This window comes from Lepidochelys olivacea, assembly GCF_965140295.1.
Source record: "Lepidochelys olivacea isolate rLepOli2 genome assembly, chromosome: 11".
Taxonomy (NCBI): Eukaryota; Metazoa; Chordata; order Testudines; family Cheloniidae; genus Lepidochelys; species Lepidochelys olivacea.
In genome coordinates, this window is record NC_140421.1 from 47,590,740 (window position 1) to 47,606,451 (window position 15,712).

At 41.7% G+C, this 15,712-nt stretch overlaps 1 protein-coding gene across 4 annotated transcripts in view; it reads right to left on the reverse strand.

Annotated features, from left to right (window-relative positions):
• Window positions 1–15,712, reverse strand: part of PDE1A (phosphodiesterase 1A) — a 244,925-nt gene that overhangs the window by 8,772 nt on the left and 220,441 nt on the right. The window contains exons 14-16 of one of the 4 annotated variants that reach the window (XM_084643369.1): window positions 12,040–12,321; window positions 10,480–10,767; window positions 5,972–6,256 (exon numbers count right to left, since the gene is read on the reverse strand). The exons of 1 other annotated variant lie outside the window; for it this stretch is intronic. In XM_084643369.1, coding sequence (XP_084499495.1) covers window positions 5,972–6,256; window positions 10,480–10,767; window positions 12,040–12,321 — 855 coding nt within the window. Of the gene's footprint in view, window positions 1–5,786; window positions 6,257–10,479; window positions 10,768–12,039; window positions 12,322–15,712 lie in introns of those variants that run through there. 2 more of the 4 variants (XM_084643371.1, XM_084643370.1) reach the window with 2 other exon arrangements.

The window sequence follows — 15,712 nt, forward strand, 5'->3', positions numbered from 1 at the left end:
ATTATAGATCAAGCTTTTATTTTATTTTATATTTTTGCACTAAATACTTTGTTACAGGGTGTGACAGGATAAGGTAATTCACCCCAGTTAGAACGGATTTACTGTAGGCTGGTCTGCTAGTTTTAATGTGCAGAGGTTATTTTGAATTATGATAGTTTTGAAATGGAAATGCAAAGTATTTTATTTTTAAGGCTGGGATTTCCCTTTGGTATTTGGATGTTGCAAATTAATTTAATCTTCATTTAATTGCACAGACTGGAGTTTTGCATCCTGCCCATTTTCTGGATAGCTCTGACACAGTGTTACACACTCTACATAGGTAAGTACACTGGTAACATGCAGCGTCTGCCTCTTGCTCTGTATTTGTGCAATGTCTAGCACAAGGGAGCCATGGCCTCAGTTGGGGCTTCCAGACACTTCTGTAATACAGTTAATAACAATGTAAATGTAAAATCAAACGGCTACAAAGAAGTTCAAACCCGGGTTTATTTATTTCTCATCAATGGCACCTCTGTAGGTATGTAACTGACTTCAGCCAATCTCAGTAGAATGTAATACGTTTTCCACATTGCAGTAGAGATTAGCAGAGAACTACATGTAGAAACTTTTTTACCTGCTACAGCACACTGCTAGATTAAAAGGAGCTGTAACATCCAAGCAAGGTGACTAAGGCTTTGTCTACACTGCTCCACAGTTCAGAAAAAGGGGGTGTTACTAAGCTGTGCACACTAGTGCTGCCCGTGTAGGCACAAACTTAAAGGTCCCTAAAAGGATGACATTAGTGCAAATTAGGGACCTTTACATTCATGACCACAGGGTCCACATGGGGGAATTACAGCAGAGCACTTTGGTGTGCACTGCAGTTCATACCCTCATAATCCAAATTGGAGAGCAGTGTAGACATGGCCTTAGTCACAAATTACACGAGATCCCTCCTGTTTATTAGATTATTATTAGATTCCCACAAAATGGGAAATATTGGAATTGGCCTGGAAAATTTCTAAACTACAGATGGTAGAGTCAGACTGAGTTACTGGTAAAGAAAAATTAAAGGAGGTGCTGAAGTGATTCCTTTCCCAGACTAATGGTTTAGTAGGTGCATCACACACATTTCTGAAGTGAGAATGGTGGTCAAAATACCTAGCAGCTCCTCAGTCTGGGCAGAACCAATTCATTTTATATCTGGCTAACAGTGGTTGTAACTTACTGGATCAGTTTGTACTTCTGATAGATTTTAATTCTTGGTTTCCTTTTAAAAAGAAAAAAATATAAATATGGAACATTACATTTACAAAATAAACCAGACTATCGTGATCTGAAAACAAATAAAATTCAAATAATACCTAGGGTGAAAACTCCCTTTAACTTCAGTGCAGCCACAGAATATACATTAACTGACTTTGATAGCTTGCTGAAGGCAACAAGAATATTTTGTATAAACTAGTAATTTCTGATAAAGTTAATGGGAACTGAGCATCCAAATGCATAGGCAGCCTTGAAAATCTCACTCTTTTTCTTGATTTATTCACTAATCTCAACTAGGCACACAAACATCAAATCCATTTGAAACAGATAGTGCTGTCAAATTATGGATTTACTGCTATTTCATATGTGACTTTACTTTAATGATTTGCTAATATCCAATATTCCTTCTTAATTAAGAAAATTGGAAACTCTCCACTACATCGTGTGATTTTTATCTATGTTGGAACATGGAGTGAAGCAATCACTGAAGCAGATGGTTGAGACTAAATTCAACATAGATTGATGAAAGGAAGTCTCACAGTATGATGCCTGCAGCTGATCACTCATTGAACTTGGATACAGAAATGCCTGCTATACTCACCACCCCCAATGCATTTAAATTTAAGCTACAGCTAAATGCAATTTAAATGACTGTCCAGATTCCTTATATTGTATCGTCCTACTGCATAATCTTGTGGTTCAGTCTGAAAATAGCTCTAGATGCACTCATTGCAAGACAAATCAGAGTAATCAAGATGGTAAGATCCTGGGAGCAGGGAATTTGTTTTATAGCAGTATAAAAGGATATTTTCACCAGTAGCTCCATATGAATGAATGAATAAATAAGCAAACACATTCATACAGTGTATCAGGCCTGCTGACAGGGGTGTGCAAAGAGGACAATTTGCCAGGGGCCCAGGAGATTTAAAAGGGTTCGGGGGCCCCCGGCCACTGGCGGCGCAGCGAGGCTAAGGTAGGCTTCCTGCCTGCCCTCGCTCCAGCCGCTTCTGGAAGGTGCCGGCATGTCCCTGCGGCCCCTGAGGGCGGGGGCAGGAGGTCTCTACGAGCTGCCCCCAACCTAAGCACTGACTCCACAACTCCCATTGGCTAGGAACTGCTGCCAATGGGAGCTGCAGGGGCGGTGCCTGAGGACAGCGGTGTGCAGAGACTCCCTAGGTCCCCTGCCTAGGAGCTGCTGCCAGAGGGATGTACTGGTTGCTTTTGGGAGTTGCCCGAGGGTAAGCGCTGACCCCTGCACCCTCTCCTGCACCCCAACTCCCTGCCCCACCCAGAGCCCACACCCTAGACCCAATTCCTACTAGAGCCCGACCCCACTCCCCTTCCTGCACCCCAACCCACAGCCCCAGCCTGGTGAGAGTGAGTGAAGGTGGGGGAGAGCAAGCAACGGAGGGAGAGGGGATGGAGTGAGCAAGGGGCAGGGCCTCAGAGAAGGGACGGGACAGGGGTGTGGTCTCAGGGAGGGGGCAGGGCAAAGGGCTTTGGGTTTGCGCGATTAGACAGTTGGCCAGCCTTGTGCGTGCATGGGGGGCGCATTGACTGTTCTGCCTGAGGGCCCAGAATTGCTGTCAGCGGGCCTGCATTGTATCTGGGATGAATAGTTTCCAAACAAAGTAGAAGTAAATTTCAGAACCCAGAATGGCACTAAAGTAATTATAGTTTAGCACATTGTCTATCAACAGCATACAATGAGCAATACCCTTCATAAGTTCCCATCACTGCTAGCGGGATGATGATTAACAGTTGATGGCAGACTTGGATATGAGCCCTCTTCCATTTCACTTAGTTTCTAAAGTCACCTTCATTGCAATTCAACTATTATCTGAAAATCTGTAGCGAATCTAACCTACTGTGGTTGTGCTTCCTGTGGCAGGAGCACTAGCCCTGATGTTTGCTCCAGCCAGACATTTAGCTGTGAAGGCTCAGATGCATCACTGTTAGATAAATTAGAGGAGACAGAATTTATGTTTTGGACCATAAATCAATCTCTGGAGGTGACCTGGACCTTAAAACGGTGGTGTGACTACTGCTGCTACAGTCTAATAATAGGATAAGTTAAATCTGCTACTTCCATGACAGACTTTAGGCTTACAATTTCCTACCTCTGGCTTTTTTTATAGCATGTCCTAGGGTCAGTTTGTACAGAAATGAGCCTTCTGTATGGACTATTTAATTCAGTGGTGCAGGATATAGGCATATGAACTCTGGCTTGTAGTTCAGGAGCTTGACTGACATTATTCACACCGCTTCATTAAACTCCGTTATTGCCCTCCCACGTCCTTCCTTTTTAGCCCCTTAATTATTTATTTCTCTCTAAAACAAGTATACAAACAACCCCAAAACACTTCCCTGGTCTATTGCAGCTTTGTACACCCTCTTTTTTCTGCCCTTTCCCAGCTAAACAAATAATTTCTAAACCATTTGACCTTTGGAAAGTAAATAATTCCAATGAAGAAAAAATCAAATGTAAATTACCAATTTCATAAACTGCAGTCCTGATGCCTTAAAATCCTGCCTGTCCTACAGGGGATTTCCTACCACATGAATGATTTCCTTTCAATAACACTGAGTTCTCGTAAATAATGATATGCTCATTGCATAAGAAAGGTGGAATTTATGCTGCAAGAACTGTATGCCTACAACCATACTTTGCCAATTTATTCCATGATCTGATCAGATTTCTCAAGCTATCCAGGATCTGACTGAGTCAATGTCTGGATGGAAGAACTCCAAGAAACATCTAGGTGCTGCAGAAGTAAGCACTGGTGGTGCAGTAATGACCCTTAGTACAAGATGGCTGTTATACCAATTTATGGGCACAGCAAGTAGTGCCTGTCCTTGGGCTCCTCCTCTAGTGCATAGCCAGCGTTTTACCTTTCTAAGGCACTTCGTTTTCAACCTGCCAAGGCCCAAATGTAGCATGCAGCATGTGACAAAAACCCAAAATGAAAGAGAGAAAAAATATTCATTTAGGAAACAATGTACTGGGGGATTCATTCCTTTCATAGGAATAATCCAGGCTAGAACCTCAGCTTTGTGATCCTTTACTCTGATGAACAAGTTTCAACAATAAAAATGAAAGGCCACCAAATGTGTGCGTGTAGGTCACGCTGGGGATAAAATAAGGGAGATCTCTCAAGATGAGGGTCAATTAAGAGATGTGCTGAGCTACACTTCCCTCACTGCTGCCCAGGCAGTGCCACTCATCTCCCAGTCTCACAAGGCTCAGCCTTATGGAAGACATATCCAACGTTTGAGCTGGGAACAGAGCATGTGACTGCCTCAAGCCCCTAATGTACAAGACACAGGGAAAAATTAAGCAGCAACTTCGTTTGGTTCTAACTAATTTTTCTTCACCTGCAGGAGAATAGGGCTCTTACATGTTCAGCTCTGATCAGATTATGACCCTGGCTGCACCATGGAGAACAGGGCTACTCTCCCAAAACACGTTGCTGCAAGCAAATAAGTTGGTGAGGAGCAGGGATTGGGAGGAGCTCTGGCTCTGTCCCCATCACTCAGTGGCCATGATAGCTGGCTGGGTGGATGTGGGGGAGGAGGGGTAGAGGGAGAGGGGAGCAAGCAGGTCCATGAAATGGAGTGGGGTAACACATTCCTCCCTCAGAACAAGGGGAAAGTAGGGGATGAATTGTAGCGCTCAGAGCCCCAATTAATTCTCTGGTCTCTCCTGGGGCAATGCAGTCATGTGTTGCCTCTTACTCAGGATGGATTGAGAACACGCAATCTAGCCCATCATAAAAATGTACAATACACCAGGAGAGAGAATTGGATCTTCGTGGCTCATGCAAAGATGTGAAGGATCCTCAGCCCAGGAGGAAGAGTTAGAGGTAATACTTTTTTCTCAATATCCCATTCTTTTAAAGCTTACTTTAACATCAATTTCAGTACTGTTTGTAAGTTAAAATGGAATATCACACAGTATCTTCCTTCTACTTAGATCAAGTCCACTGTCGCTTGGACACCTTGACAATGGTGATCATATGATCACCAGAGTGCAGACCACAGCTTAGGTCAATAAAACCCTTTTCCTTTTCATCATATTGCATTACCATGGATTTCCTTTGGCTATTCCATCCCCTTCCCCCTCAACTTTCCAAATTTTCACCTTCCCTTGTTACTGAAATGGCAATTTTTTATACCTATTTAATGATCAAATTACATCAGCTTAAAGTGATCAAAATAAATGGGGGAAGTTGTATTCATTTTTAGTACAAATGATTTGGTTCATGAAGTTTTGATCATAAGTGCCTACAATAAGTGAGAAGTCCTGTAATAGCCAAAGCAGAATTACCTATTCAAAAAGAAAATGGCAAGCAGTTTCTACAGAGTTTATGTAATTTCCCAGTAACTTAAACTTCTAAAGCTGCAAATACATATCTAAAATTATTTTTAAATTATATGAGTTCAACTTTCATATTTTTGGTATTTTAGGCCAAATCATTTACTATTCAATATCAAATACTTAATATCAAAAAGGTTAAATTTATTCATGTCAAATGGTTTTTATTTGATGACACTTCAGTTTCTACATATGCCTGAGAAAGGGCCATTCCTAAACTGCAGGCTTGAACAACTACTTAACTGGACATTTTATGGATGTCAAAGCTTAATAGGGATGTAACAGACACGGCAGCAGCTCCACCCTGCACCACTTCGTTAGACTGAGGTGTGTTTTGTGATGAGATATTACCATTCAATGGGTCAGTGGGCTGTGTTTCTTGCTGTGCCTCGGTGAGATCTTTCTGGTTTGGATCAGAGTTAGTGAATTTCTCCGAGCTGGATGCGCTAGGAGGACAGTCGAAAGTTATAACTTGTAGGACGAAAGAACTGGGAGTGGAGCTTCTTGGTAAAGTTGTGTCATCGCTTCCCTGACTACTCTCATTTTGTGTCCTTGTTGTTTCCTCCTGTAATTGTGCATCTGCGGGTTTTCTGCTTTGGTCTTTTTGCTGTTCACCAACATTTCTCACAAGTTCTTCTACAGAAAGGGAACAAAATATGTAAATTAGATATGAAATATATGTTGCAGTTGCTTTGATTTCTTAGCAATGGCTCTGTCCTAGAGTTGGACTTGGAAACCTTGTGCACATGGGAATTCTTTGTCACTTTCAGTGTTAATACATGTGCACTGGTTTGTTTAAAGTGGGTAAAGTTTTGATCTCAGTTACACAGGTGCAACAGAAGTGGTGGCAGCTGGATTCGGTGTTTGATCTTTAATCAGTACTTCCATCTGCAGCTGGAGTGGCAAGCATTCCGGGAAAAGCAGTGCACACATGGGAAGGGAAAGGATGGAAACAGGATGAGATCACTGCTGATTGCCGTTCCATTTAGCAATGCTGTTTATGGCAGCAATGCTAGAGAGAGCAGAGCTCAGCAGCTCCCAAGACAGGTAGACAGGGAGAGCCGTGCAGAAAGAAGGTAGTGAAGAGAGCTGTGGCAGCTCTGGAGGAGAAGGAATGAACCCTGGAGGGGGGAAGAAGACATCAGGGCAAAACTGATGGCAAAGAAAGAGAACCCAGGATGGAGAGAGCTTTAGGGGGTTACACATTTGTGCTATAACAACAACAGAAGCAACAGTGGGGAGGAGACAAATCTCAAAGGAATAGTACTTCAGAGGGACAGACAGAGAGGGAAGGGAGAAACTGATCCAGGAGGCCAAAGCTCAGTTGCAAGAAGAGAACTGGAGGTAGGGAAAGAAAGGTTGGGGGGATGGCCCGGAACTGAGAAAAGGGAAGTTCAGGGGGACAGAACTTGAGCGTGGGAGAGAGAGTTTGATAGGAGGAGCTGGAGGATAGAGAGAGCAGGGGATGGAGAAGACTTGTATGGGAGGGGATGGAGAGCACACTTTGGTGTGGGGATGGAAGGGTTGACAAGAAGAGGGCCAAATGGCCCATGAGGGCTGTTTCCCCTGTTATTAGAACACCTTCCGTTTCCTATCTCTTAGGTTCAGCTTTCAGATCCCTTGATACTTCCATGACAGATGTAAAATATCCCCAGTTTTATGAAACGATGAGCATTAGAATTTGAACTGTAACTCCACGAACTCTCTGGGCATTATTGTGTGATTTCCCAAACCCACAGTTTTCACCATTGCTAAAGGAGGAAAGCAGGCCCTGTTCTGCTAGCATGACATTGCTAGCCTGACTGAGAACAAACTTCAGTTTTGTGAGTGCCCAAACCTAAACCCAGACCAAAACTGAGCATGTGGTATTATGGAGAGGTAGAAGCATCTCTGCAGCACAGGTTGTAACCACATTACCATTATAAGCTGAATTTATCACCTCCACACCACTCTCCTGAACCCTCAGGGCATGTTCTTTTGGAGGGCAATTTGGCCTTGGAGGTGGGAGGCAAAAGAAACATTCCCTCCAAATCTGAGACAAGTTCATGAGATGTTTCTAGTATATGTAAGCTTAAACAATTAGGTGCTTTCCCTTCTTTTTCAGTTCTTATGATTTTTTTGGCCGGTTATAGCTTTAAAAAGGGGAGGAACTTCACAATTGGTTTATTGATCCAAACTGCTTACAAACATTAGAGAAACAGGAAATATCTCCTGGATTCTATAACTGAGGGGGACTTTTGATCTCTTCATAGCTATTGCTTCCTCTAGGGACCTCCTGCAGAACTGCGAGGCAGAACTGGCTGTATTAAAAGACATGATGGAATCTGTAGGTGTAGTTTGGAAGCAATTTTCATGCAGTTCTACCAAGTCATATTAATTAAAGCAGATGTCATTCATGGCATAATCTACCTAAGGCTTTTGTCCCAAAGAAACTAATTTACATATCATATTTGTTGGTGAATATATGCTTCCATATGGCAGAGCCACAAGCATTTTCCTTGACTTTATCAGAAAGCCCAGGAAATTCCAAGGCAAAAAACAATGTTTAAGTTGTATCAATAAATTGAGGAAAAAAACTTTAAAAGAACATTGAACTATAAAACAAAACAGAAAATGGAAAGAATGGAAATTATAAATTAAGGTCATACAAAAAAAATTACAATAAAATAGATATTAGAAAGTATGTACCATTAACATCATTCAAATAATCTTAGCCTGTCCTTACTGTGAACAAACGGTAACTGGAGATAATCTTCTGCTTATAAGTAGGGCTGTCAAGCGATTAAAAGCATTAATTGTGATTAATCGTGTGATTAAAAAAAGAATCTTGATTAATCACACTGTTAAACAATATTTCTTTAAATATTTTTGGATATTTTCTACATTTTCAAATATATTGATTTCAATTACAGAATAGAATACAAAGTGCACAGTGCTCACTTTAGATTTATTTTTTATTACAAATACTTGCACTGTAAAAAACAAAATAGTATTTTTCAATTCATCTAATACAAGTACTGTAGTGCAATCTCTTTATCACGAAAGTTGAACTTACAAATGTAGAATTATGTACAAAAAAACAGCATCATCTCCAGCAAATGTAAACAAACTTGTTTGTTCGACTGGCTGAACAAGAAGTAGGACGGAGTGGACTTGTAGGCTCTAAAGATTTACATTATTTTGTTTTTTAGTTCAGTTATGTAACACAAAAATCTTCTTTTGTAAGTTGCTCTTTCACAATAAAGAGATCGCACTACAGTAATTGTATGATGTAAATTGAAAAATACTATTTCTTTTGTTTATCATTTTTATAGGGCAAATATTTTTAATAAAAATAATAAAATAAAATGAGCACTATACACTTTGTATTCTGTGCTGTAATTGAAATCAATATATTTTAAAATGTAGAAAAACATCCCAAAATATTTAATAAATTTTAACTGGCGTTCTACTGTTTAACAGTGCAATTAAAACTGTGATTAATCGTGATTAATTTTTTTTAATTTCAATTAATTTTTTTGAATTAATCGCGTGAGTTAACTGTGATTAACTAACAGCCCTATTTATAACACAGTATCGGAGCAGAGTTAAGGTTAAGTGTTCTTAAAAATGCATTTCAATACATTCCATTTTTAAGATCACATTTATCTACGATTTCTAATTTTGAGAATGTTATATTCCAATATTATTTTACGATGTTTCCCATTTAAATTTCTACTACTCTAAAGAAGGAATACTATTTCAACTCAGGGTTAAGAAAGTTTTCTGAGTGGAAAAAAGATGAAATGCAGTTTTTGCAGACCTGAGATGGTATTTCAGGAAAACTTCAGAACAGAATTTTAGTTTGTTATGGTACAACTGATGGCTGTACTGCTCAAGTTCATAACAGAAGTTAATCTTTTGAAATAGTCTCACATCTCTAGATCTTTTGGAATATCCTCACCTCCAATATTCTCACATATCTTAGTCTGTACAGTAAAATTGAGCATCTTAGAACTGGTCTTGGAAAAAAGTCATTTCTGTTCTTCCAAAACTTGGGCTGACAAAGGAAAATTAGCATTTTTATCTGAACAGTACTGAAGGCCTATTCTAGATTATTATTGTACTGGGCCCGGGTTTCTAAAAGTGCCTCTGACTGGTAGAGATCAGTTATCTATTTATCTAAATGTTTACACCATGCTCATCACAGGTTGAGTGAGTGCCTATGGTTGGTGGCATCTGAATCAGGAAGTAGGACAGCTAGGGTGTGGCGGTTTACCTCTGTTACTAAGGGCTTGTCTACACAAAGAAGTTATCTAGTTTTATACCGATCTAAGATTGTCCACACACCACCTTAATTAAATTGGGGAAACAGCACTCACTGGTGTAACTTTGTGTGCAGACCAGGCCTAACAGATATTGGTAAATGGGAATATGGGAAAACGTACTATTTTCAATTCTAATAACGTTCCATACAGTGGCATTTTGGACACCATGAACCAGAAACTGTAGATGAATGTTGGACTTTTTATGGCAACCACTATATGCCTGCTCAGCGTGATAGCCAAAACAAGTCTGGTATTCTTATCTCAACAAGCACAAAATTATTTGAATATTATCACAAATTGTTTGGGTTCTGACTGTACTATTACTCTTGGTCACCCATTAGATAACTTGCTAACTTAATTTACACAGTAAATTTGATAGGAGCGGAACTGTAACTGGTTAATGGCAAAACTCCCATTGGCTTCAGTGACACCTAGAGCAGGCTGATATCACATCCATCCCTGCACAGCCTGAGTGTGCGACACATATTTTTTCAACCACGATTTATGCTACAACTATTGCTTAATCAGTCTTGAAATCTGAATAGTGATTACCATTCCACAGTGATAAGATCTCCATGTCACTCTTAGTTAAATCTGCCTGAAAAAAAGAAAAGTTAGTGGTCTGTTCTTGAAAAGTTTTGGCAGGGTAATCACAGGGATGGGTTAATGGTTGGGTTTCAGGTTCAGGATAGTCAGGTATATATTCCTCAATGATGATATCATCGCTCTCATTAGGACCCAGACTTCTTGTTTTTGGTATCATGTCTCTCATCTCTTGTATATCTGACTCTATGTCCCGACCCTCCTTACTCCATGTAGGTTCATTCCCTATGAAATCCTCTGCAAAACAGGAATAGAAAGAGAGAAATAAAACTAGGAATCCCTAGCTGATAGAGTACCTCAGCTGTTCATAGGTTATGTTGTATGCTAGATAGAAAATACAGACTACTCCTTTCCGGAACAATTAAAAACATATCCCATTATTATACAAGAGCGATACATTATATTGGAGGGCTAGCAAGAAAATATGATCTGTGGTATCTGCTGCATGCTGCTGGTACCCAGCTCACTGACTCTGCCTTGTCCGGTCACACTGCTGTGACGGATGCACGACTTTCGAAATGAGAATGGGGCTGGGATTGGGGCTATTTGGTGACTCAACCCAGACAAGACTGAGGTAGCGTTGGTACTAGGATAAGAGAAGTAGGCTGACCTGATGTGTTGGCCAACTAGTGTTCTGATTTTGTAGCAGAGCCCCTGGCATTAGCCTCACCCCTGTGGCTGGGCTGGCAGCCACCACACCAGTCAACCTGCAGCACAGCGTTGTGGGGAGTAAGGTTCTGCCCCTTTAAGCGCACCCACTACCATTGACAGCCAGCGCTGGAGCTGCTGCATCAGTGTAGCTCCAGCCTTCCTCCAGTAAAAGCCCCACACAGTCACCAGTCTTCTGGCTTAATGAGAGTCTGAGCCTTGAAATCATACCCAGCTTTCTTGTGTGCCAGTATAGGATGTGATCACCAGCCCAGTTTAATGAATGTACATCTGAACGAGAAACGGGTTCTGATCACTACAGCGCATCTGAGAAAATGATATTTTTTCAGGGAGGATACTGCAACCTCTAAAATGTGTTGTTTTAAAAATAAGATATTAAAACATCCCAACCTGTTTTCAATTAAATTGCATAGTGGTTTATCAAGGGCCTTCACTTAAATGAAGTTGGCAGCAGCCTCACCTATCGCTGGTTACAGCAAAAGGAACCCTTAGACCAATCCTGTACTGAAGGTCATTAATCCCAGAGGTAAAAATAGGCTGTAACTTGGCTATTTCACTGAAATCTTGCAACTTCATTCTTGCACTGTTGTTCTCAGTGAGTAGAAGCAGTCACCTCACTTGATCATTGTGAAGGAATCAAAAGAATCAACAGGTATTACAGACCATCTGGCATCCTACTCTGCCTTTAAAGCAAAGCTATAGGAAAATACGAACTCCCTTCAGAAGCTAGATCCCTCCAGGAACTAATACCCACTCACACTTATGCATAAACACAACATCTGTCTCTAGATTTATTAGCATTTGATCCATGTGGGAATGTGGTTAATGACTAAGGATTACCATATGATTCTGTGGTCTCCATAGTATCACTGTCCTGTGGCTGTAGGAGCTCTGAGTCTGCATTATAAACTAAAAAGTTGATTTCCATTGGCTCAGCTGTGTTTCTATCAGGGTACTGTAGTACAGAACCAGTGAGAACATTTGGTAGCGGAGTTGAGATAGGACAGGATTTACTAGACAGTACACAATCTTCTCTACGTCTTGATGCTTTCTCCTGTATTTCTACATCTGCTCTTTTACTGTCTTGGTCTTTACTTCTGCTACTTTCTTTTCCTGATATGTCTGTAGGAAGGTGAATGAAAGAGAGAAGTAAACTTGCAACCTCTCATCTGTAAAATAATTGTCTTACATGTATAAGATTCATTTCTGGTTCAAGTTAGCGTACCATTAGAGTGTCTACTAACAAATGTTGGTGAGTGCATAAGGGGAAAACAAAAAATTTTAATTGCAAAAAGCAGTACATCAAGATTCAGCCTACTTTGCAACCACTTGCAGATAATAGAAATTCTATAGTGCTAAACCCCAATAAAATCTTTGATGAATTGAACTGTTGTTTCTTTACTTATAGAGAGACTAAAATAACATAAATTTGTTTTGTTTACATAATATCACCAGTTTACATAAGATCACTAAATTTGTTTACATAATATCACCAGTAGCACTGAAGCAATTTAAAGCTAATAGTTTACCAAATTGGTGAGAGAAAACAAATCTATCTTCAGTATGAACAATATCTATTAATGTCCCTCCTGACCTCTGTCAATGGGAAGGCATGGTTCTGATAAGGAAAAAGAATCCCTGGAAACAACTATGTCAATTCCATGTAGTTAGCGTGTCCACAAGTAATTTATCTGCTATATAAAAAAGGCCCATTTTCAAATTGTTTTAAAAATTGATTTTTTTTGAAATTGTGATTTATTACTGTAACGTACTGGGAACTTAATAAATATATAGCCAAAAAACTTTTAAAATATTATTTAATTTTTTTAACAAATTGCAATATCCTCCATTGCCACAGAGATTCTAATCCTATTATCCCAGAATCAAAGCAATTCTGATGGAAACTGGCATAGTGTTGACTTGCACTGCTGTCAAACATGAAGAAAGGTGAGAAAAATACCTACAATGATTCTTTCCCACAGAAATCACTGAAATGACATTGCAAGCAATAACATAAGCCTCTTTGTAGACTGACCAATAAGTAATTCTATATGCTATATATTCATACAAACTTAAAATGAAAATCAAGGGATAAATCATAAGACTCAAAGTAAATTCCAGAGGAATTTAACCTAACAAACTTATTTTCCTGAAAGTATATCATAGTGTAAGTTATTCTGACTGACTTTCAGCCACTTTCAGTACTAGCAGTAAATGTCAGTATCTCATAGCTATTTATAGCTTCCCACTTCTAGGTTATGAAACAAGTTAATCACAGCATATGACATCATAAATTCCACTGCAACCTGCGTAAACCATGGTGCTTTCGATGTCACAGCATAGCATTATATATTTTGGGATACCTTCAGTAAACCAGGAAGTTCCAAGGATTTCACAGACACAAAATATTTGTTAAGGGTTAGTTAACCCTTATTTGAATATTGAATGCCCTCCTAGTTTGGTTATCATTATTATGTATTACTCTAGCGCCCAGTCAGAGACTCCTGTTGGTACTAGATGCTGTACAGACACAGAACAAAAAGGAGTTTAGAGTCAGAGCATAGACAAAAGACAATAGATGGATACAAATACACCCAGCGGTGAGCTGGAGCCGGTTCACACCGGTTCGCTAGAACTGGTTGTTAAATTTAGAAGCCCTTTTAGAACCGGTTGTTCCGCGAGGGACAACTGGTTCTAAAAGGGCTTCTAAATTTAACCAGCCAAAAGTGGTGCCTTAGGCGCTGACTCCACGGGTGCTCCAGCCCTGGAGCACCCAAGAGGAAAATCACGCACCAGCAGCTCCCCGCCCCACCCTCGGCCCCAGATCACCTCACCTCTGCTCCGACTCCACCTCCTCCCCTGAACGTGCCGCCTCGCTCTGCTTCTCTGCCCCCTCCAGGCTTCCCGCGAATCAGCTGTTCGCATGGGAAGCCAGAGCAGGCTGAGAAGCAGGCTGCGGCTTCCCGCTCAGGCCCAGGGAGGCGGAGGTGAGCTCGGGGGGCGGGGGGGCCAAGGAGGGCTGCCCACGCCGCAGCTGGTCACCCAGGGGGGGTGCGCAGGGGAACCGCTCCCCGCCCCAGCTCACCTCTGCCACCCTCGGCCTGAGTGGGAAGCCGCGGCCTGCTTCTCAGTTCTTCCCGGCTTCCCGCCGAACAGCTGATTCGTGGGAAGCTGGGGAGGATGGGGCGTGGAGAAGCAGAACGGGGCGGTGCATTCAGGGGAGGAGGCAGAGGCGGAGCGGAGGTGAGCTGGGGCTGGGAGCGGGGCGGGGAGCTGCCGGTGGGGGCTCTGCACCCACCAAATTTTCCCCGTGGGTGCTCCAGCCCTGGAGCACCCACAGAGTCGGTGCCTAAGGCACCACTTTTGATGTGATCAGTGGGGGGGAGCAGCTGCTCCCCCTGCTCCCCCCCCCAGCTATGCTCCCCCGCCCCTAGGAGCCAGACGGACCTGCCAGATGCTTCCTGGGAGCTGCCCCAGGTAAGAACCGCCGGCACTCCCTTCCTCAGCCCCCAGCAGGTGCTTCTGGCTCTTAGGGGTGGGGTGGGCACCCACTACGGTGGCCCACAAGACCCTCCTGTCTGGTTCTGGGGGCAGTCAGGAGACAGGGGAGGGGGGTGGATGGGGCAGGGGTCCTGGGGGGGCGCGTCAAGGAATGTGGGGGCGTTGGATGGGGCAGGAGTCCCAGGGTGCGGAGGTGGGCAACGACCCCCTCGTGGGGTGAGGAGGGAACCTGTTGTTAAGATTTTGGCAGCTCATCACTGAATACACCCCTGGGTGAGTGCAAGGAAAAAATGAGACATATTGGTCCGTATGACAGGCAGTGGTCTCAGCACACCAGCAACCTAAATGTTGTCAAGTTTTTTGTGGGCATCATGTCAGAGGAGAGTTTTGAGGAGGGTTTTGGAGGAGAATAATGAGTCTGTTTTGTGGAAGTTTACGGGGAACTTCTCCCATGCATGAGGAGCAGCTTGATTAACAGAGGCTTTCAGCACAGAAAGCTGGGCTTAATTCTGCTTTTATTTTTGCTTTACTGTTGAGTTTTAAAGTGGCAGCTGACTAAAAAGCCCAGACAACTCATAATAATTTAGAAAGTAGGAGAAATATTTAATAAGGAGAGCATATCTGGGAAATAGTTGTCCGTGGCCAAATAATTATGCATGTGGAATGGTATATTTTTCCAGTTTAATAACAGCGATCTATAAAATATGGTATGCAACACTCAGAACAACAATGGACATGTCTATAACCTGTCAGCAAAGATCACACAGGGAAGGTTTCCTCTAGGATGGCAAAGAGATGGCAAAGAAAAAAAATACTCCTCATAATCAAGCTAACAGGATGGTCAAATGAAAATCATTAATAACAGATGAATAATTTTGGGGAGATTATTATTAGGGCTGCTCGAAAATTTTCCATGAAAACTATTTTTTGTTAGAAAATTGGGTTTTTTAACCAACTAAATTTCTTTTCATGAAAAAGGTCTGCTTTGTGAAGAAAATTTTGATTCTTTTGT